General features: G+C 48.3%; 2 protein-coding genes across 2 annotated transcripts in view; one reads left to right on the top strand and one right to left on the bottom strand.

The window, feature by feature from the left end:
• Positions 1-4,214: 4,214 nt before the first annotated feature.
• KCTD21 (potassium channel tetramerization domain containing 21) lies at positions 4,215-19,629 on the bottom strand. The gene is made up of 2 exons (XM_065678861.1): positions 19,535-19,629; positions 4,215-9,537 (listed from the first exon to the last, which is right to left on the bottom strand). The coding sequence occupies exon 2, from the start codon at positions 9,505-9,507 to the stop codon at positions 8,725-8,727; it is 783 nt and encodes a 260-aa protein (XP_065534933.1). The 5' UTR covers positions 9,508-9,537; positions 19,535-19,629; the 3' UTR covers positions 4,215-8,724.
• The window catches only part of USP35 (ubiquitin specific peptidase 35), a 29,437-nt gene continuing 27,867 nt past the window's right edge, over positions 19,612-21,181 (top strand). The window contains exon 1 of the mRNA XM_065678860.1: positions 19,612-19,768. The gene's annotated coding sequence lies outside the window, so the exon portion shown is untranslated. The remainder of the gene's footprint in view (positions 19,769-21,181) is intronic.

Here is a 21,181-nt window from a genome sequence, read left to right as displayed (position 1 = left end):
GATGGGACAGGATGAGATGGGATGGGATGGAATGGGACAAGATGGGATGGGGATGCGATGGGATGGGGATTGGATGGGATGGTATCAGATGGGATAGGATGGGATGGGATAGGATAGGATGGGATGAGATGGGATAAGATGGAATGGGATGGGATGAGACAGGATAGGATGGGATGAGATAGGATAGGATGGAATGGGATGAGATGGGATGGGGATGCGATGGGATGGGGATTGGATGGGATGGTATCAGATGGAATGGGATGGGATGAGATAGGATAGGATGGAATGGGATGAGATGGGATGGGATGAGATAAAATGGGGATGAGATGGGATGGGGATAGGATGGGATAGGATGGGATGAGATGGAATGGGATAGGATGAGATGGGATAGGATGGGATGAGATGGGATGGGATAGGATGAGATGGGATAGGATGGGATGAGGTGGGATGGGACAGGATGAGATGGGATGGGATTTGGTATGGAGCTGGGTGGTGTGAGACCTGGGTGATGTGTGGTTGAGTGGTGTGGGGCCAGCAGTGGGGTTGGGTGTTGTGGGGTCTGGGTGATGTGGTGTTGTGTGGTGTGGGACCCGGTATGGAACCGTCACCGAAACCCGAGACATAACCTCTCCAACCAGAATGACAGGTTAGAAACTGACGCGACTTCAGTATGGCACCGGGTGCATGGGGCATCATCTCACACACCCGGAGAAGAGACAGTTCACAGCTCATCTCTCTTCCTTAGGCACATCTTCACTACAATTCCATGAAGCGCCCACCCAATTCCCGTTATCCATATGGTCATTTGGGTAGATGAGGCCGTCATACACAAACTGTGAATTTTGAGGGCTGGTCTCTGGGGCTCGTGGTGGAGAAACCACCACATGGGATGGGATGGGATGGGATGGGATGGAACGAGATGGGATAGGATGGGATGGGATGAGATGAGATGGGATAGGATGGGATAGTATGTGGTGGAGAAACCACCACAACCTCTCAATAAGGAGAGAACCTCTCTTTTGGGGAGAAATACCCCAGCTCAGTTTACCCTTCTATGGGAATCTGTTAGTTAAGGACACTGGAATGTGTTTAGTCTTTCCATTAACTCCATGTTCTTGTTTGGTCTCGTTTACGACCCTGACAGGCTCCACAGTTATTTTGTTTTGCAGCCCTTTACCTATTTCCTCAAGCCTTATCAACAGGCGTAACCTGCACTGGTTTGAGAGAGGACATCTGGTCCTCTTGTTGCAGCCTTCCTTACCTTGAGAACCCCTATAGCCTCTGTACACAGTGCAATATGAGTTCAAGAGTCCCTGTAGCCCTGCCTATGGCTAAATCTCTACATTCAGTGAAACACTGATTTAATTTGGTATCAATTATACAGAGAAATACTAATTTAATTCACTATCAGAACCAGCTATGGAGTTGGATGGTGTGGGGCCTGGGTGATGTGTTGAGTGGTGTGGGGTTGGGTGATGTAGGGCCTATGTGTATAGGGTTAGGTATTATGGGACCAGCTATAGAAGTGGGTGCTGTTGAGCTCGCATGATACAAGGCTGGGTGGTGGTAGGCCTGTGCTATGTGGGGTTGGGTGGCTGTGGGACCAGCTACGGAGTTGTATTGTGTGGGGTCTGGATGCTGTGGAACTGGGTTGCACGGTGTGAGGCTGCTGTGGGGCTGTGCTTGCAGCAGCCTGGGCTTGGGCTGCTCCTGGTGGCAGCGTCTCAGTGAGGTGTGGTGCCAGTTCCATGTTCACCACTGCTGGTCTCACACGGGGTTGGCATCACCTGAGTGTATGCCCCAACCCCATCTCTTCATGCTCCTCTGTATTCACTACTGCTGTTCCTACAGGGCTCGACTTCAGCCACTGCTTCCTCCAGCAGACTCCCTTGTCCTTGGGATGTGGTTAAAGAGGTGGAGGGCTCTGCCTCACCCTGGATCTGGGTAATCTTTTAGGATCTCCCTCTGGATGCTCCTTTGCATCCCCTCTGCAATGTTGGGCAGGGTGCTGGGAAGCCCACCATGCCCCTCGCCAGCGGCATGGGCTTAACCCTGCTGATTCTCCTGGATGCTGGAGAGGGACTCTTCATCAGGGACTGCAGTGACAGGACAAGGGGTGATGGGTTCAAACTGAAACAGGGGAAGTTCAGGTTGGAGGTAAGGAAGAAACTCTTTACTGTGAGGGTGCTGAGGTGCTGGCGTCGGGCAGAAGCCACTTCAGATTCAGCTTAGTTCTGCTCCAGGGAAGTACCATCTCCAACCAGTGCCACCGGGGACTGAGTCAGCTTCCAGGCATCAAGTGCTCTTCCAGAGGAACGAGCTCAGTTTTTAATACCTGTAAGAAACCACCAGCCTGGAGGGTGCATGCGTGCAAAGCTGATGCCTTTTTGCTTCCTTACAGCAAACCTTCATCTGTCTTGGGACTGCACCTTGTAGGGGCTGCATGAAGTCATCTAGATAATGTATTAAACTGATTTTCTCCTGCACAGCAACACATTGCGGCTTGTTCCATCCTGGGGACTACAGACAAGCTAAACAGTGGTAAAGCTTTAGGGTTTTAGAGGGGTTTTCGTTGGAGGAATGAATCCTCTGTAAGTGTTTGAAACATAAATGAGCTAATGCATTTTAAATGGGGTTGATTACTGAGGAAGACCGGTTCATCCAAGTCTTCTACAACTGCGCTGATTTTTGGGGAGCTTCCTGCGGTTCTCAGCCATGGAGATGTCCGGGTAAGCACTGCAGGATGTGAAATCCCTAGAGAGGGGAAACCCTACAGATTGAGCAGGTATCACTGCATGCTTTTTTCCCCTCAAGAAACGTACATCAGACAAAGCATCTCCTGCTTCATTCACATTTTATGGACTGTCTTCTCAAATACACATCAGTAATCAGTTCACAAATGAGTTCCAGGCAGAGAAATGCAACCAGATTTTAAATGTGAGAGCTCTACAAGCTCTCTGTGCAAATAAACCCCATCTCTTGGCACTCTTCAGACAGGCATGTTTGTGTCCATCAGTGCGTGGATGCAGGCGCCATCACAGAATGCAGCCAAATGCTTCCAAATACACTGGAATTCTGAGCAGTGACACCAGATTCAAAGGGACAGGGTGAAAATGAAACTCCTCAGAGGAGCCTTCTTCTTAACTTCTCTGTTTATCTGTGAAGTATCAGTTCTGGTGTCTTCAACATAAAAAGGACATGGAACTGTTGGAACAAGTCCAGAGGAGGCCACGAGGATGATCAGGGGCTGGAGCACCTCCCGTATGGAGACAGGCTGAGGAAGTTGGGGCTGTTCAGCCTGGAGAAGAGAAGCTGCGTGGAGACCTCAGAGCAGCTTCCAGTGTCTGAAGGGGGCCTATAGGGATGCTGGGGAGGGACTCTTCATCAGGGACTGTAGTGACAGGACAAGGGGTGATGGGTTAAAACTGAAATAGGGGAAGTTTAGACTGGATATAAGGAGGAAATTCTTTCCTGTTACGTTGGTGAGACACTGGAATCGGTTGCCCAGGGAGGTTGTGAGTGCTCCATCCCTGGGAGTGTTCAAGGCCAGGTTGGATGAAGCCTTGGGTGGGATGGTTTAGTGTGAGGTGTCCCTGCCCATGGCAGGGGGATTGGAACTGGGTGATCTTAAGGTGCTTTCCAACCGAAACCATTCTATGATTCTATGATTTATTTTCCATAGTCTTATGTTTGAAGGCAGTATTTACCACTCCTGTCAATGTTATGTATGGACCCCACCAGCCTGCCCTAGAATAGATCTGATTGCAGGTATTTACTGCCAGCGAACTCAAGCAGCAATTTATACCCAGCAACCCAAGTTACAATACGGTAACTACAGCAGCACATATGTTTGGTGTTTTAAAGCACATGCAAATCGAAGCAATGCTGTCTGCTCCTGACAAGGTATTAGCATAACTCTTGGCATGACCAATATTTAAGGTGCCTAATAGGAGATTAAAATTGGAAAGGACCAGTGAGTCGTTCTAATTGCAGCCTCTTTCGGTAGCAAAATCGTTGTCTCTGTTGTTATCTTGCTGGGTTTATTCCTGAACACATCAAGTTTATTTATTCTCCCCTTCTAAATCCTGGGTTTCTTCTTAATGTGAACTCTTTCAGGCGTAACTTTTTAACCTATCTCTGTTATTTCCCTACCATCACCCGCAGCAACGAACACTCCTCCCTCCAACCCTTAAGAACGACACAAACCAAAGATGTCTTAATATTTACGTATGGTTTTAGTTCCTTCACTATAACTGGACATTGTTTGATATTTAAGAGTGATCAAGCCTAAAAACACAAAGAGAATTCTTCCTGGACTCCACTAGGATGCTTCACAATAATCTTGTTATCATATAAGAAATCCCACTGTGCTATGCATATGCCCATATCCAAAATGCCATTAGACTACAGCTTGTAAGTAGTTTATATCCTCCCCCAATTGCTGCTTTTCTGCTCTAGCACTACTGGTCCCTCTATTCAGTTGCTCTCTCAGCATCTAGGCCATTTAAATACAAAGTGCAGGACTTAGCCTCATTTTGTACACAAAGGTGTCGAGGGAGATGTTAAGGACATATGGCAGGATCAGAACAGGAGTTACGCACCAAGATATGGAACAGCTTCAAACTTTAAGGGAAAAAAACCTCACTAGATCCTTTCCTGATTCTCTGACCCCTATAGGAAAACATTCAGTTTGTTCTGAGAGGCAATATTCCTCTCAACAGTGAAATGGAAGTTTAGATTGGATCTAAGGAGGAAGTTCTTTCCTGTTAGGGTGGTGAGGCTCTGGAATGGGTTGCCCAAGGAAGTTGTGAATGCTCCATCCCTGGCAGTGTTTAAGGCCAGGCTGGACAGAGCCTTGGGTGCCATGGTTCAGTGTGAGGTGTCCCTGCCCATGGCAGGGGGTTTGGAACTGAATGAGCTTAAGGTCCTTTCCAATCCAAACCATTCTATGATTCTATGTTTCTGCTAATAAATGCCAAACAAATGCTTTCCATGACTAGTGATGGCGTAGTGCTGCACTAGATATGGCTTTGTGCATGTTCTCTTTGATTCAGGAAAACTCATGAGAAGAAGAATCACCAGTGGTAAACAAAAGCAAGCTACTTGGAGAACTGCACTATAGTTCTGGTGGTCCCAACATAAGAAGGACATGGAGCTGTTGGAACAAATCCAGAGGAGGCCACGAGGATGATCAGGGGCTGGAGCAGCTCCCGTATGGAGACAGGCTGAGAAAGTTGGGGCTGTTCAGCCTGGAGAAGAGAAGGCTGCGTGGGGACCTCAGAGCAGCTTCCAGTGTCTGAAGGGGGTCTATAATGATGCTGGGGAGGGACTCTTTGTTAGGGACTGCAGTGATAGGACAAGGGGTGATGGGTTCAAACTGAAACAGGGGAAGTTCAGGTTAGAGATAAGGCAGAAGCTCTTCCCTGTGAGGGTGCTGAGGCGCTGGCACAGGGTGCCCAGAGAAGCTGTGGCTGCCCCATCCCTGGCAGTGCTCATGGCCAGGTTGGACGCAGGGACTTGGAACAAGCTGCTCCAATGGAAGGTGTCCCTGCCCATGGCAGGGGATTGGAACTGGCTGCTTTAACCACCTACACCTCTAGAGCTCCAGAAAAGAAGGTAAACAAGAGGCAGCTATGTAGATGAAAAGCCAACAAATACCTTGGAGAGGGAACATTCCTATAAACAGCCATTATAACGTAACTCACAGACTGCAAAATTAGGGAGCAGCTACAATTTTAGCCTAGCATGTAGTTTGAAATAGCAACCGTGTTTGTGTAACATATGTTTGACTGCAATTGCAAGTGATTCACTCGCTGCTTATTTCATGTACTCAATTATCAAGCAGAAAAACTGTGGCATTATAAATAGTCATGCTTAAAGATGTTTGTTCTGCTTTGCAATTTAGAGGTATCTCAAGTTTTCGGATTCCTCCCAAAGCCTCTCTTCGCTCCTGTCTTTATAGTGGCTGGGAATTTTGCACCTCTCTGTATGCAGAAGAGAGAGATTTTGCATCTCTCTGTGTATTAACAATAATAGAATGACGGGTTAAAGCACTCCAGGAGTAAACCTGGGTTCAGTTCTCTTCTTATCCTGTGGGGATTGAAACCCTTATGTCCATGTCATAGAATTACCCCAGTTACTGTCTAGGCCAGATTGCAGCTCTCTTTAAAGGAGCTGTATAACTGCTTTTAGTGAGGGTGCTGCTACCACCCAAAGAGAAGAAAAGAGTGTGGGTGCAAAAGTGAGGAGTAAATGCTCTAGATTAAGCTATGCACAGTGTTTTTATGGACTCCTCTTACTTGCCTTTGACTGGAAAATGCAGTAATGCTTCAACTGTCTTATTTTGCTGAAGCAGAATGGGGCAGTACTGATTCGGGGTTCTAAAGAGGGGAGGACAGACTTTCCCCCCTTCCAATGAGATTTAAGCCAACTGCTCTTACCTTTGGATAAAGTCAAGCTGACAGGAAATAAACGACTACAGATAGGTAGTATTTCAGTCCTGACATACAAGAACTCCTGTTACAGATCAGGGGATCGACTCCCAAGGGCATAGGTTAAAAAGAAATGCTGTTAATAGTCCCCAAAAGCTCTGTGGGATAAATTCAGCAGAGGCATATCTGTTGCAAGGCCTAGATTTAATGAAGAAGGGTTCACGTATGGAACCTTACAGATCATACTATTATTACTATTATAGATCATCACTGTGAACATCCAACTGACTCATGTCAGAAACAAGATTCGCACAGGAGTCACTTTACTTTGTCAGCGGCAGGCAGCAACCCCTGGAACAGATTACTCCCACTTTATAGTTCAGGATGGATATGGAAAATGGAGCTCTTCCTAATGCAACTAAATCTAGAAGAATAGAGTGACTCAGGCTGGAATTTGGCCCCAAAATCCTGTTTAAAAGCCTCCAAAGTTGCCAGGTTTAATGGTTCTGAGGGCTTGAAGCCCAGGCAGTGCTTCCTAATAACATGGTCCCATGTAAATCACGCCGGTTTAGCACCAAGTCAGATATGGGCAGTGGTTTGTAACAGGCTGCCAATAGCTGCAGCATGGGCATTTTTACCATCACCATCCTTTGTTCCTCCTGCAGATACAGCTTGGGACAGTAAAAATAGCTTTAGCTCACTGTTTTTCTTACACCAGTAACAAAAAGCTTCTTTATGCTTGTTCGCAGGTCAGCTTGATGTAATGACAGGAGAGTTACTTTGGGAAACAAGGACATGAGCAACACTGAGCTTTGCAGCCCTGAGCTAAGAACTTTTGGAAGCAATAAAGCTTCTAAATGCAAAACTTGGTTATTCCATTTTCCCTTCTATCTTATTAGAGATAATGGGAAATGTTCCAGAGGGTCTCTCATGCACACATAGCAACCTGGTTAGGGAAAGACAGCTAAGATACTTCTAAACATAATTAGCTAAGGGTGAACCACCTTGAATGTGGTGCAAATGATGTTTAGAACTAGCATGCAGCTAAGAGATTATGATCTTCATTATAGCACAGGCTGGGTGTGGAGGAAAGAACTCGACCATTGTCATCAACCTCTGGTTTCTCACTGCCTTACCTCCAACCCTCAGGCAAGCAGGTAAAATGTGGGCTCAGTGACCTGACCATTTCACAGCGATGTAAAAGAAATGGCTCAGTGTACCAGGACAGGAAAAGAGAGCCTCTGGTTTTGTGATAGGAATGTTTGATAGGAATGTTGTCTTTTCAGATGGAATCCATCTTTCCCAGACAGCATCCCATGCACTCCAGGGGATGGGAGTTGTGCCCAAAGAAGAGGCTCGAATGCTTAGAAGATATCTGTGGGGCTCTGCTCCCAAATCTATCTCTACTACAGAGTTTCAGCAGCATCCTGCAGACGAACATTAACATTGTAAGAGAAAGAAAAGGACTGGTTGTCTTGGATGCCTTTGGAATGTGGAAGTAAAGGTTTAAGAGCATCCAAAGTTCAGATTTCCCCATGAGCCACAATGTTCTCTGTTTGTAAGAAGGCCATTCTCTCAGGCTTTCTTGGTCATTCCCCATGCCAGGCACATCATTTAAACAGGGGCTTCCTCATATGGTTCAGAAAAACCCCAAGCCATCTTCACATGGCGACAGAAATCCTTTGTTGAACCCAAAGAGACAGGGTCCCTTACTCGAGTCTGCACCATCCTTTACAGCTTTATTGAGTGCTGCATGAGTGCTTTATTGAGTGCTGCATGAGAAGCATGTGGCTTCTCCTCTGTGGATCCAACCAAGCTTCTTGGATGCTCTGCATGGGTGATATGGCCATGACATGGAAAAGTGCTCCCATGGCTCCCTGTTGCGCTGCAGCTCCATGGCATCTTTCCCTGCCATCTGTTGTACAGATACATGCCAAACCGTGGTTAGTGAACCCTCACATCCCCTTGCAATAGCGGTTAAGGATCACTCCCCTTTCCCAACTGGAAAACGTAGGAAAGACAGAAGTTGAGTGATTTTCCCACAATTCTACAACAGGTACAAAGAGGTGGAGGCAAAGCCAGTCCTTAATTCAGGCGCTAGACAATATTCCTTCTGTGTAGAACATGGACATCATCTGAAAGGTCGCATTGGTAATTACATTAAAGGAAAATCATCTCCCTGTTAGTGACTCTTAATCCAGATAAGCATGATTCTGAATTAGGTTGTGTGTTTTAAAGGGAACCACTTAACCCGTGTTATCTCCATGCTGGCACCATCATAAACCAGCCATTCCTACTTGTACCGAATTAGGCGAATAATCTTATTATTCATGAAGTCTGAAGTATGTGGATGAGAAGAATCTATGCAGAAACCATCGCTCATGGCTATTTTTAGCACTTCTTCCACAAATACTTGGAAACTATTGATTTGCTTATTATCTGGCACCACCCAGAGTCTCTTTAAGTTCTGCCTGGTGTATTCCTCTTCGGGAAGGCCTTCCACACTTGCCACCCAATCTAAGGTCAAATGGTTGGGGTCCTGCAAGTAGCTGGATATCGACGAGAGGTTTCCATTGAAGCAATAGTAAAGTTTGGAACCGAGGAGCTTCAGGAACAGGCATGACGTGGAGAAGATATGAGCACTGAACACTTCCATGTTGGAGGAAGACAGGCTGTAGATCTGGGGTGCTTCTCGGACGGTGAAGTGAACGGTCTGGGTCTTCTGATCGAGGCTGATGTTGAGCATGGCGTTTTTCTCTGCTTTAGAAAGCTCCACCTCCTTCTCTTGCAAGGCTTCAATCAGGGGCTGGATTTGATAAAAATCGACTTCCCTTCGGAGCAAACCCATTTCCTGGAAGTCTTCGGGAAGGTCCAGGTGAGAAGTTCTTAAGAAGTTCAGGATGTAGCGGAAGATTTTGCCATCTCTGTCAATAAAGCAGTTGCCTTGGCTGTCCTTCTTGGTTGGGATCTTCCCACTAAACATGGCCCCCAGCATGGAGTCTGGGAAGCTCGTCAGGGTGGACAGGGAGGTGGTGTAGAGTTTTCCTCCAACATTGAGCGTGATGGGTTCTGACATGATGGCAAAGTCACGATGTTGGGACTGATTCTAAAAAACAACATAAGAAAGAATCCAACACCACACATTCAGTTGTTTATCTCTTTGAAAGGTTAAACTACAGAGATAGAGTCCTAAATATAGAAGGGTAAACTACATGGCAATGATTCATCATAGGAATTAGAAGTGGGGATTACTTTTGGAGGTTGTATCTTCAGAACAAGCATAAGGATGTTTTTTCTCCCAACAGACTTAAACAGGACTTTGTTTAGTTCAGTTTAATGCCAGAAATCATGAGTCTTCCAAAGCTTTACAATCACGCTGAAAGTGCAATCTCTCCCATGGATGCCTGCAGCTGAACAACTGACTTCAAAGCAAGAGTTGCATTCTGGGCTCACCCGATCCCATTTCCCTCATGAACACAGAGTTTAGAGGGGCAGAAAAAAGACAGGACACAAACTGGACACATCCCAACATCTTCTGTGGCATTTGAAGATACAACTAAAGCAACAAAGCTGTTGTAGCAGAATCCCCTGACACACACTTGAGTGCAGTTGGCCAGCAAGCAGTGCTGCTCTAAGCACAAGCTTAGAGCATTCCATTCAGCAGGAAACCCACCAGGCTTTCTCTTTGCAATGTGTTTTACCTTTGGAAACATCTCCTAATTAATCTGGGCCATGTCTCAGCTGATGCAGTTTCCACGCAGCTCCTCTGCAGTCAGCTGAGACGAATGGAGGATGTGATTTTATGGTGCAGTGAAGCATCACTGCCTCTGGAAGGGACATTCCTCCCTTCGCCCTCCACTATACCTTCCTCTCCCCTCATGCCAGCTCTGGCACTCATCTGATCCCACAGTGAGCCAGTTCAAGGAGAAAACCCCATCATTTTCTATTCAGAATATGCTTCTGCTACATCTGAAGACTGGGCTGGACAGGGTGCTGGGCCATTGTGTCTAGGTCATGCTTTACCTAGAAAGGTTGGACCAGATGATCCTTGAGGTCCCTTCCAACCCAGTATTTTGTGATTCTATGATCTTGGAATCAGATGAATACCAGGGCTGGTGCAAGGGAAGAGGAAGTAGCAAAGTAGCCCCTTCCATTGCAGATCAACTCAGCTGCCTCATTCCTGCTAGCTCAGAACCTGCAAATCTGGTTTTCCTTGTCTGATGAATCCAAATCAATCAGTTCATTCCCACTTTTATTATTGACTTTATCAGCAGGAAACCCATTACAGTTTGCTTTCAGAGGCTCTTGCTAATACCAACTATGCTCATTCAACAGAAAGCAGCCAGACAGCTCCCTTAAAATTAAACTTAAGTGAGGGCATTTTCCTAACTAGTCATGGAATAATCATAGACACTACAACGCTATTATCAGCTCTGGAGGCACAGCAAAACAGAGATAGGAAGAATGGCATCTTGTTCTGGAATATCAATTCTTTTGTGGCTGCTAACCCCACATAATAGTGTTAATGGCACCCTAAAATGAATATATATCTAGATAGCAAGAACATTTTGCTCTGAAGAACTTGCCCAACCTAGGGCAGCTAATGGATAGATCAAAGGAGAATCTGTACTTCACTTCTAGTTTAAGACTAACATTCCACTCTGTTCTTTAGTCCACTTTAGCCCTTAGCACACAGTGTCTATCTCACTGCACAGTAATTACTGGAAAGAAGCAGATCTCTAAATCCACTGGGTGCTTTGCCTGTGTATCCCTTAGTCCCACATATCCAACAGAACCGGCAAATAAAGATGCATTCATAGACCAACACAACACCCCATCTACGCCCATGACCAAAGACCATCCTTGTGACTAACCTCAGCCAAATATACCCTACAAAAAGCTATTTGTTCCAGCACTAAACTCCCTTTAGCACTGTCATCTCCATGTACTTCCCATTCTGGAAGACTTCTACCCAATTTAGAACAAGCTGCTGTTTAAAACAGATCACACAGAGGCTTCAACGTGTCTAATTCTGTTGTACAAGTGGCTGTGTGTATTTTTTCCCCTAGGGGCTTGCAATATGTCTGTTAAAGCACTGCTACAAGCACGATCTGACATTCACAAAACCAACTTAAAATGGATTTTACTCTTTTATCCAAGTTGCATCCAACAAAAGCATTGCCTAAATGCCCCTCCAAATAACACAGCCTGTAGGAGCAGGCCTGCCAATGACCCCAAGGGCCATGTTCATCGCTTCGCATCTCTGCTACCCCTCAGGCTGTTTTAGACTAAACAACCCAAATGATTCTGTTCTTTCTTCATAGCTCGTGTTTTCAGATTCGGGAGCCCAAGCCTGCTTATCGACACCATGGGAGTAGGTTTCTCATGCTCTCTTAGCCAGATGCAGAGTGAGATGTTACTCTCCGTATGTACATGACAGCCTTCACTTGGCAGAGTGAAGGGACGTTCTCTCATCAAGAGTCACAACCTAAAGCCCACTGGATGGTCCAAAGATTTTCACTTCAGGCTCAACATCCTCCCTGTTTAGGGGGCCTATAAGGATGATGGGGAGAGACTCTTCATTAGGGACTGTAGTGACAGGACAAGGGGTAATGGGTTAAAACTTAAACAGGGGAAGTTTAGATTGGATATAAGGAGGAAGTTCTTTACTGTGAGGATGGTGAGGCACTGGAATGGGTTGCCCAGGGAGGTTGTGAGTGCTCCATCCCTGGCAGTGTTCAAGGCTGGGTTGGACAGAGCCTTGGGTGCCATGGTTTAGTGTGAGGTGTCCCTGCCCATGGCACGGGGGTTGGAGCTGGATGAGCTTAAGGTCCTTTCCAATCCAAACTATTCTGTGATTCTATAAGTGCATTCTGATCCAAAGACTCACTGGCAATACAACTTGGATAAGAGGCAGACATCTCAATCCGGTTGTCCTGGTTTCAGCTTAGATAGAGTTAATTTCCTTCCTAGTAGCTGGTAGAGTGCTGTGTTTTGGATTTAGGATGAAGATAACATTGATAACACACTGAAGAATCCCTTCCAACCCAACATATCCTATGATTCTATGATGGTTTAGTTGCTGCTGAGCAGTGTTTACACTAAGTCAAGGACTTTCCAGCTGCTCACGCTGCTCTACCAGTGAGTAGGCTGGGAAGTAGAACAAGAAAATACCTTGCAACTGCCTTCTTTATCAGCAGTCTCAAAAGGGAGGCTTCCAACAAAACATGGCAGTAACATGAACTGTTTGAATCATAGAATCATAGAACAGCTAGGGTTGGAAAGGACCTCAAGATCATCCAGTTCCAACCCCCCTGCCATGGACAGGGACACCTCACACTAAACCATCCCACACAAGGCTTCATCCAACCTGGCCTTGAACGCTGCCAGGGATGGAGCACTCACAACCTCCCTGGGCAAAGCTGAAGACCACATCTATGCTGCCAGCAACAGCATCAGACATTCAGCCAAACTTTGGCTCTGGCATTGGAATTGCTGTGGGTGCAGTAGCACAGAGCTTGGCAGACATGGTGTTACTCCTTCCCTGTGTGGGCTCTACTCCTCTCCCACTTCTGAATGCTGCTCACACACGTGCCCTGATCAGCCTATTCTGCTTAGGGCTGTTTTGCAGCCTATAGACCCCCACAGGCTGGATTCCAGCCTCCCAGGGCACCAGCTTCCCTTTCTTTCAGACCTCCCAACTGCCCCCACACTGGATTAAGCGTCACACACGTAATGGTGCAAACATCTGGCCTATGGATAAAGCCACAGGATAACTATTCCCCAGCTCTCGTTCATGAAGCGGGATCAACACAGGACAAGTTCATCATCTGCTTTGCCTAATTCATCCCTTTATTCTTGCATTACTTGCAGGTTTGTAGCTTCACAGCGTGAAGAGGAACCTGATAGTCTGGCAACCTCTGAAAACCCAAAACCACAGCACAAATGAGCATGCGTATGTCTACTGACTGATCATCAACCTGGCCTTAATGCATTGACCAATATACTTGACAGTACCTGGGGAAAGTCAATCTTATTAGGTTGTACGAACTGGGCTACAGTTCTTGGAAGCAGAGAATTACAGTAAAGCCTGTTGTCTAGCTGCTCCCCAAGTAGCACTTAAACTTCGTTCACATTAGATGAGCCAGAGACCTTAATCTGGGACTTGAAGAAGGAAATCTGGCCAAAGAGCACAGGATTTATTTTGTGCTTTCAGAGTGAACTGCATTTAAATACATTTTTCCTTTTAAAACAGATGTATTTAATATCATGGGGGAAAACTCTGTGGTTGATATGAAGACAGGCTGAGGAAGTTGGGGGTGTTCGGCCTGGAGAAGAGAAGCTGCGTGGAGACCTCAGAGCAGCTTCCAGTGTCTGAAGGGGGCCTATAGGGATGCTGGGGAGGGACTCTTCGTCAGGGACTGCAGTGACAGGACAAGGGGTGATGGGTTAAAACTTAAACAGGGGAAGTTTAGATTGGATCTAAGGAGGAAATTCTTTCCTGTTAGGGTGGTGAGGCACTGGAATGGGTTGCCCAGGGAGATTGTGAATGCTCCATCCCTGGCAGTGTTCAAGGCCGGGTTGGACAGAGCCTTGGGCGGGATGGTTTAGTGTGAGGTGTCCCTGCCCATGGCAGGGGGGTTGGAACTGGATGATCTTGAGGTCCTTTCCAACCCTAACTATTCTACGATTCTATGTTTTTAAGTCATTTTCAGGTGATGCAAACAGAGAAACCAGCAGTGGTGAACTTTTTGGAAGTCAGACTCTAGAACAGAAGCTGCTGCCTGAGCATCCGAGCATTTCAGCTGACCAGGGCTTGTGCATTTTAACTTGGGTTTTACTCCCAGGAGCATCCTCATCAGATCCATAGAGAACATTCCTGTAACAACCTTTTACCTTATGAGTTTAGTTGAGGAAATAATTGGTTTGAACCTGGGATAACTCCCATTATAAACATAGCAGGAAGGTATAAAAGTGCATGCAAAAAGACAAAATCTACCTGTTTTCACATACTGACAGTTCTGATTTAACTTATTTCCGCTCTTACTCATTCACAACATTTAAGAGAAGGGATGGGATCCAGAAGGATCTGGACAGGCTGGAGAGGTGGGACCATGTGAACCTCATGGAGTTCAACAAGGACAAGGTCTGGCCCCTGGGTCGGGGCAATCCCAGCACAAACACAGGCTGGGGGAGACCAGAGGGAGCAGCCTGAGGAGAAGGACTTGGGGTGTTGGGTGAGGAGAAGCTCCCCATGACCCTACTCTGCTTTGGGGAGACCCCTGGAGAGAGGCTTTGGACAAGGGCCTGTAGGGACAGGGCAAGGGGAATGGCTTGAACCTGCCCAAGGGGAGACTGAGATGAGCTCTTAGGCAGAAGCTCTTCCCTGGGAGGGTGCTGAGGCGCTGGCACAGGGTGCCCAGAGAAGCTGTGGCTGCCCCATCCCTGGCAGTGCTCAAGGCCAGGTTGGACACAGGGGCTTGGAGCAAGCTGCTCCAGTGGAAGGGGTCCCTGCCCGCGGCAGGGGTTGGAGCTGGATGAGCTTTAAGGTCCCTTCCAACCCAAACCAGGCTGGGATTCTGTGATTCTATGGAAAGCACTTTAATTAACTCATAAATAAATCTTTGTAGATGCAGTTTCAGTGCCTGTTTTGCCCAGCCTGGAAAAACCCCACAAGAATACAAGTAATCACCCCCCAGAAAAGCATCAGTCACAATTTGCCAACCTAAGTAAAGCGTTAAGAAATAGCTCATATATTACTGCCTACTTAACACTCTGGAAAAGGGGTATGGCTGTAGTCTACCCTTTTTAGCCCCAAAACTGCAGTGTAATGGAAACGGTGAAGTTATAAATATGTTTAGATGGTTTTCACAGAGACGTACATCTATAAGGACAAGTTTTCACAGGGTATTTCTGGTTACTTTTTCAGATAGAATTTGATAATTTAGATCATTCCCGTTACAAATAATCTACCCTGAGACAGGGATTTGATGAAGAACCAGAGAGATGTGTTGTGCCTTGTTCTGTTCAGCAGCCTCATTGAGGAACCAGAGAAAACTGTGTTAACAAAATCAAGCTAATACTAGTTCAAAGCCAGGCTGGACAGAGCTTTGGGTGACACGCTCTAGTGTGAGGCATCCCTGCCCATGGCAGGGCGTTGGAACTGGATGATCTTAAGGTCCTTTCCAACCCAAACCCTTCTATGATTCCATGATTTCAGAGGCAGCGCCTGGGATGGGGTTAACAGCCTGACCCCAGTGTCTTTCAGAGCATCTCATGAATCAAATCGAGTACACACAGAGCAGCAGAGCAACAACGATGTGTAATTTGGTAGGAGTGGACCACGATGACCTGTTGGGGGTCACAAAGTCCATCCCACAGGCTGCTTACGGCCTCTGATGCTTTGACATGCAGCAATCAAGGCATTAAAGGTTGTAGCATCCCCTGAAATCCGAGTTAATGGATGCTGTGACAACAGGGTCTTCTGCTGCCAGATGTAATGGTATGTGGCCATTTACACAGTCATTGCTCCTAGTATTAATTTTACACATACAGTATTGCACTACTGGTTAACTTTATAGTGTAGCCTTCAATAGCCCATCTGTAAAATGTCCCTCATGACCAAAGCTAGGGAAACCTGTATTTAAGACAGTGAAATGTGTGCAGCTACGTTAAGGAATAGTTGAAGAGTAAGAATGAACTGCAGAAACACACACAGAGCAAATAAAACAGCATAGAAAAGGAGATGAATTATTTAGGCTGGCACAATGAAGGATGCCTGAGTGGCAATAAAAGCAAGCCAGAGACTTGCTGCAAAGCATCAGGAAGCGCAGCCAGATGAAAAACCTCTTTGGCTTTCTGAGTGCTGCCCAAGAGAGCTGGTGAAAGCCCCATCAGTTACGAGAGACAGAGCAGGTAATGCATTATAGGAAGCAGCTCTGCATTGGGAGGGGCAGGACTGATTGCAGCTAAAGGGAGGTATGACGAGGAGACATGTCTGGGCACCTGGGCGGCAGCTGGGGACTTCGAATGGGATTCAGCAGGAGGCAATGGTGGCTTGCAGGATGGAGCCCCAGTCTGCTTCATTAGAGTGCGTTAATGGCAAGCACAATCAAAGGCGCTCATTCTGCTTGCCCCAGGCTCCCATCACATCTTACTTACACATCGCTTTGCTCCACCACATCTTACTGAAAACCACATTTTGAGGTAAAACCTCCAATTTCTATGAAACACCCAAGCCCTGAGACAAATAAACCTCATGAAGTTGAGAACCTCAGCACTTGCTGGGACTCTTAAGAGACCAGATTTGTGCCTTATTCCTTATCCAGGGAATGACTGCACAGAGGAAATCCAGACTCTCAGCTATGCCTTAGTGCCCCACTGTGTTATGGGGCCTGTAGTTTGAAGGCTAGACATCACCCCATAAGAGACAGGAGGAAAATACTACTAAAAGAAGGAAAATACTACTAAAAGAACAACAAAAGGAGGGCAGAAACAAAGGAAACAGTATTTAGGGGATAATAAAGATTAAAAACCCAGTTAGCTGCTTACCAGCCAGCAGCAGCCAGTGACATCCAGTGAGAACTGAGTTTAAGGAAGGATTTGGGACATAATCCATTGCAAGGACAGGCTTACCCTCCCTTTGCATCTCTGATGCACGCTTACTTAGCTCAGCTCATCCTCAGCTGTAAATTAAACATTTATAACATGGTTTCTACACCCTATGTGCTCATTTATAGTAATATTAGAGAGGAAAACCCACGTTTTCCCATCACTACAGGATGGACCCATCTAATTTTGGACCCTCATTGTGTATCAACTCTTACTACAGCACTTAGAGGCTTATAATTCAGTGGGTGAAGCAGAGTGTGGCATGTCTGCCAGGAGCAATACATCCCAAAACACACCATTGGGAAGGGTGGAAGCAGCTGGGTTTTGTTTCAGGATCGCTGCGGTGCCTCTGGAAAACGCCAGCCACGGTTGGGGAAAGGCCGCTCGGCACAAGGGACACCGGTGACAAGCTCCAGGAAGGGACTCCAATTCCCAGCAGGCACAAGGCAGGAAACAATGGCTCAATTCTTCCCTTCTGGTTGTAAGGCAGGATTGGGATCGATCTGCCAGTGGCTGTGATACCCAGTAATAGACACGCTGAGTATCCACCTTGGAAAAGGAGCTTCTTAGCTGCCAGTCCTTTCTTTCTTTCTTTCTATCTATCTATCTATCTATCTATCTATCTATCTATCTATCTATCTATCTATCTATCTATCTATCTATCTATCTATCTATCTATAGTCTTCTAACAGTGCTTCATTCCACACATAAACTCCTCTGCCAGGAACACACAAACAATAGGAAAGCACGACCAGGAGTTTCCTGACATCCCTGCTTTATTGTGGGTTCAATGCCGTGTATTCATCCCTTCCCAAACCTGCACCTTGATGCCCTTGAGCATCTCCTGGGCTGCTTGCATAAGGACGCAGGGGAATGCAAGAGGATGCGCATCCGGCTCTCTGCAGGATTTAAGCATTAAGGGAAGGGGGTAGGGAGACAGGGATAGGAAAACAGAGCTGGTGTCTAGTTAGTAAGAAGAAGCAGTGATATAAACCAAAGGTCAGGTTCCTTGGGAGAGAAAAGGAACGAAAGCAGCGGTGCACGGAGGAGGAGGAGAATGAACTGAAGGTTAACTGCTACCGGCGGAGAACAGCAGAACACAAGATGGAGGGGGAGAGGCAGAGCACAGCCAGAGAGATGCGGCTGCAGCGAGGTTTGAAGGATAAAAGCCAAGGTGCTGCGGTGCTCAGTGCTCTCCTGGTGTGATCTCCAGCACCCCTGGGTCAGGGGCTGCAGTGCAGGCAGCACAGACTGCAGGAGGGAGCCCGACTGGGGGCTCATGGCAGCAGGAGCAGCACTTTTCCTTCCAAGAGGCTGATGTAACCCTTTGCACAGTCCAAGAAACCAATTTAATACCAGCCCCAGCAATGGCTTTCACTGATTCCTCATTTCCTAGCATAGAATCCCAGAGTGGTTTGTGTTGGAAGGGACCTTAAAGCTCATCCAGCTCCAACCCCTGCCACAGGCAGGGACCCCTTCCACTGGAGCAGCTTGCTCCAAGCCCCTGTGTCCAACCTGGCCTTGAACACTGCCAGGGATGGGGCAGCCACAGCTTCTCTGGGCACCCTGTGCCAGCGCCTCAGCACCCTCACAGGGAAGAGCTTCTGCCTAAGAGCTCATCTCAGTCTCCCCTCGGGCAGGTTCAAGCCATTCCCCTTGGCCTGGCCCTCCAGGCCCTTGTCCCAAGCCCCTCTCCAGGTTCCCTGCAGCCCCGTTAGGCACTGCAAGGCTGGTTGTCCAGCATCCACTTGGCACCCTTAGAGTATCTTCCAGATGCTCTATTTCCTTCCTGGACCACTTCATGCGCACACGTGGCAGATCAGCACCTGCGTCCTGCTCAGTGCACACAGGGCTGTGCTCCTCCATCCAGCTTCCACCCCTGTTCCCACTGACACCTCCACTTCCAGGTCACCCCTGCAATTAGAGGGCAGCCGATTGCCAGCACGGATGCAGCTGTATGCTGGCAAAACCCACTCGGAATTACCACTAACAAGGTAGGCACCATCCAGAATTAACCACTCCATAGGGTATACCTTATGCACACAGAATCATAGATGCAGAGGCTTCCCTGTGTATGGATATAGGCCTTGGATTAGCTAAATCACTGCAAATCCTTTAATTTTGGAGTTATTTCATGGAAAGCAATGGGGGGTATGTACAAAGTTTGCAGAGTGGTGCTGAGCCCTACCTTGAGCCACAAATCGGCTTTTTCTTACACAGCCAGGCATTCACACCGTTAAATCAGCTTACAACACTAAATTAACACCCCCAAATCCCCACTGTGTGCGGGATCACCCGTTCTTCCCGCATCCCACTGAGCTCCTCCATGGAGCAGCAGCGCTGCCGGTCCGTGTCCTCCCCCATCCTTCATCCTCCCTCCCCTGTGCCCAAGTTTCCCCATCTCGGGGACGGGGCGGGGGGGGGGGGGGGGTCGATCCCAGCGCTCCCCTCCCCTTCCCTTCCTCCATCCCTCCCTCCCTCCCGGTACCCACCTTCGCCCCTGCAACCGCCGGCCCCGCCGCTCGCCGGGCGCTGCGGGAGGAGAAGGAGGAGGAGGAGGAGGAGGAGGAGGAGGAGAAGAAGGAGGAGGAAGCGGAGGGCGGCCCGGCCCGGCCGCGCTGGGATTTGTAGTTCGCAGCGGGCTCGGCCCTGCCCCGGCGCTTCCCGCGGGACTGCGGCTCGCAGCCGGACACGGCGCAAGGAGACGGGACCGGCCCCGGCCGCAGGTAACGCGGAGCGGGGGGGAAGCGGCTGCGGGAATGGACGGGGGGCAAAGGGGGCTTGGGAGGGGTGCGCGGGGTGAGGGGTGAAGGAGGGTACTTGGTAAAGGGGTGCGGGAGGGATGCTCAGGGTGAGGGATGCAGAAGTAACGGGGAAAGGGGTGCGGGAGGGATGCTCAGAGGGAGGGAGGAGATGCAGGAGGGATGCTCGGGGGTCGGGATGCTGGAGGGATGTTCAGGGTGAGGGATGCAGGGCAGTTGGGTAACGGGGTGCAGGAGGGGTGCTCGGGTGAGGGATTCAGGAGGGGTGCTCAAAGGGAGGGGTGCTCGAGGGATGAGACGCAGGAGGGATGCTCAGGGGTTGGGATGTTGGAGGGATGCTCAGGATGAGGGATGAAGGAGGGGTACTTGGGGAAAGGGGTGCGGGAGGGATTCTCAAGGGTCAGGATGCAGAAGTCTTGGGGAAAGGGATTCGGAAGGGGTTCTCAAAGGGAGGGATGCTCGAGGGAAGAGATACAGGAGGGATGCTTGGGGTTTGGGATGCTGAAGGGATGCTCAGGGTGAGGGATGTAGGAGAGAGAGTTGGGTAAAGGGGTGCAGAAGGGGTGCTCAAAGAGAGTGATACTCGAGGATAGAGATGCAGGGGGATGCTCAGGGGTCAGGACGTTGGAATGATGCTCAGGGTGAGGGATGAAGGCGGGGTACTTGGATAAAGGGGTGTGGGAGGGAAGTTCTGGGGAAAGGGGTGCAGGAGGGGTGCTCAAAGGGAGGGGTGCTAGAGCGAAGAGATACTGGAGGGATGCAGGAGGGGTGCGCAGGGGAAGGGATACATGAGAGATGCTCAGGAATCAGGATGCAGGAGGAATGTTTGGGGGTCGGGATGCCAGAGGGGTACTCAGGAGAAGGGATGAAGGAGGGACATTTGGGAAAAGGGGTGCAGGAAGGATGATCAGGGTGAGGGTTACAGGAGAGGTGCTCAGGGGAAGAGATGAAGAAGAGAAGTCTTTAGGAAAGGGGTGCAGGAGGGATGCTCAAAGGGAGGGATGCTTGAGGAAGAGATGCGGGAGAGATGCTCAGGGGTCAGGATGCTGAGGGATCTGGATGATGGAGTGATGCTTGGGGTGAAGGATGCACAAAGGGTGCTCAGGGAAAGGGGTTCAGGAGGGATGCTTCGGCATGGAGTTGCAGAAGTGAAGTCTCAGGAACAGGGGTGCAGAGGGCATGCTGAAAGGGAGGGATGCTCAATGGAAGAGATGTGGGAGGGATGCTCAATGGAAGAGATGCAGGAGGGATGCTAGGGGTTTGGAATGCTTGGGGTTGGGATGCTGGGGGGATGCTCATGGGAAGGGGTACATGAGGAATGCTCAGAGGGAGGAATACTCAGTGGCTGGGATGCAGGGGGGATGCTCAGGGACTGGG

This window comes from Lathamus discolor, chromosome 4, assembly GCF_037157495.1.
Source record: "Lathamus discolor isolate bLatDis1 chromosome 4, bLatDis1.hap1, whole genome shotgun sequence".
NCBI lineage: Eukaryota > Metazoa > Chordata > Aves > Psittaciformes > Psittacidae > Lathamus > Lathamus discolor.
This window is presented reverse-complemented; position numbering and strand designations above follow the sequence as displayed.

Excerpts from the sequence above, each read along its gene's own strand:
- KCTD21 (XM_065678861.1), bottom strand. The coding sequence starts at position 9,507 with ATGTCAGAACCCATCACGCTCAATGTTGGAGGAAAACTCTACACCACC.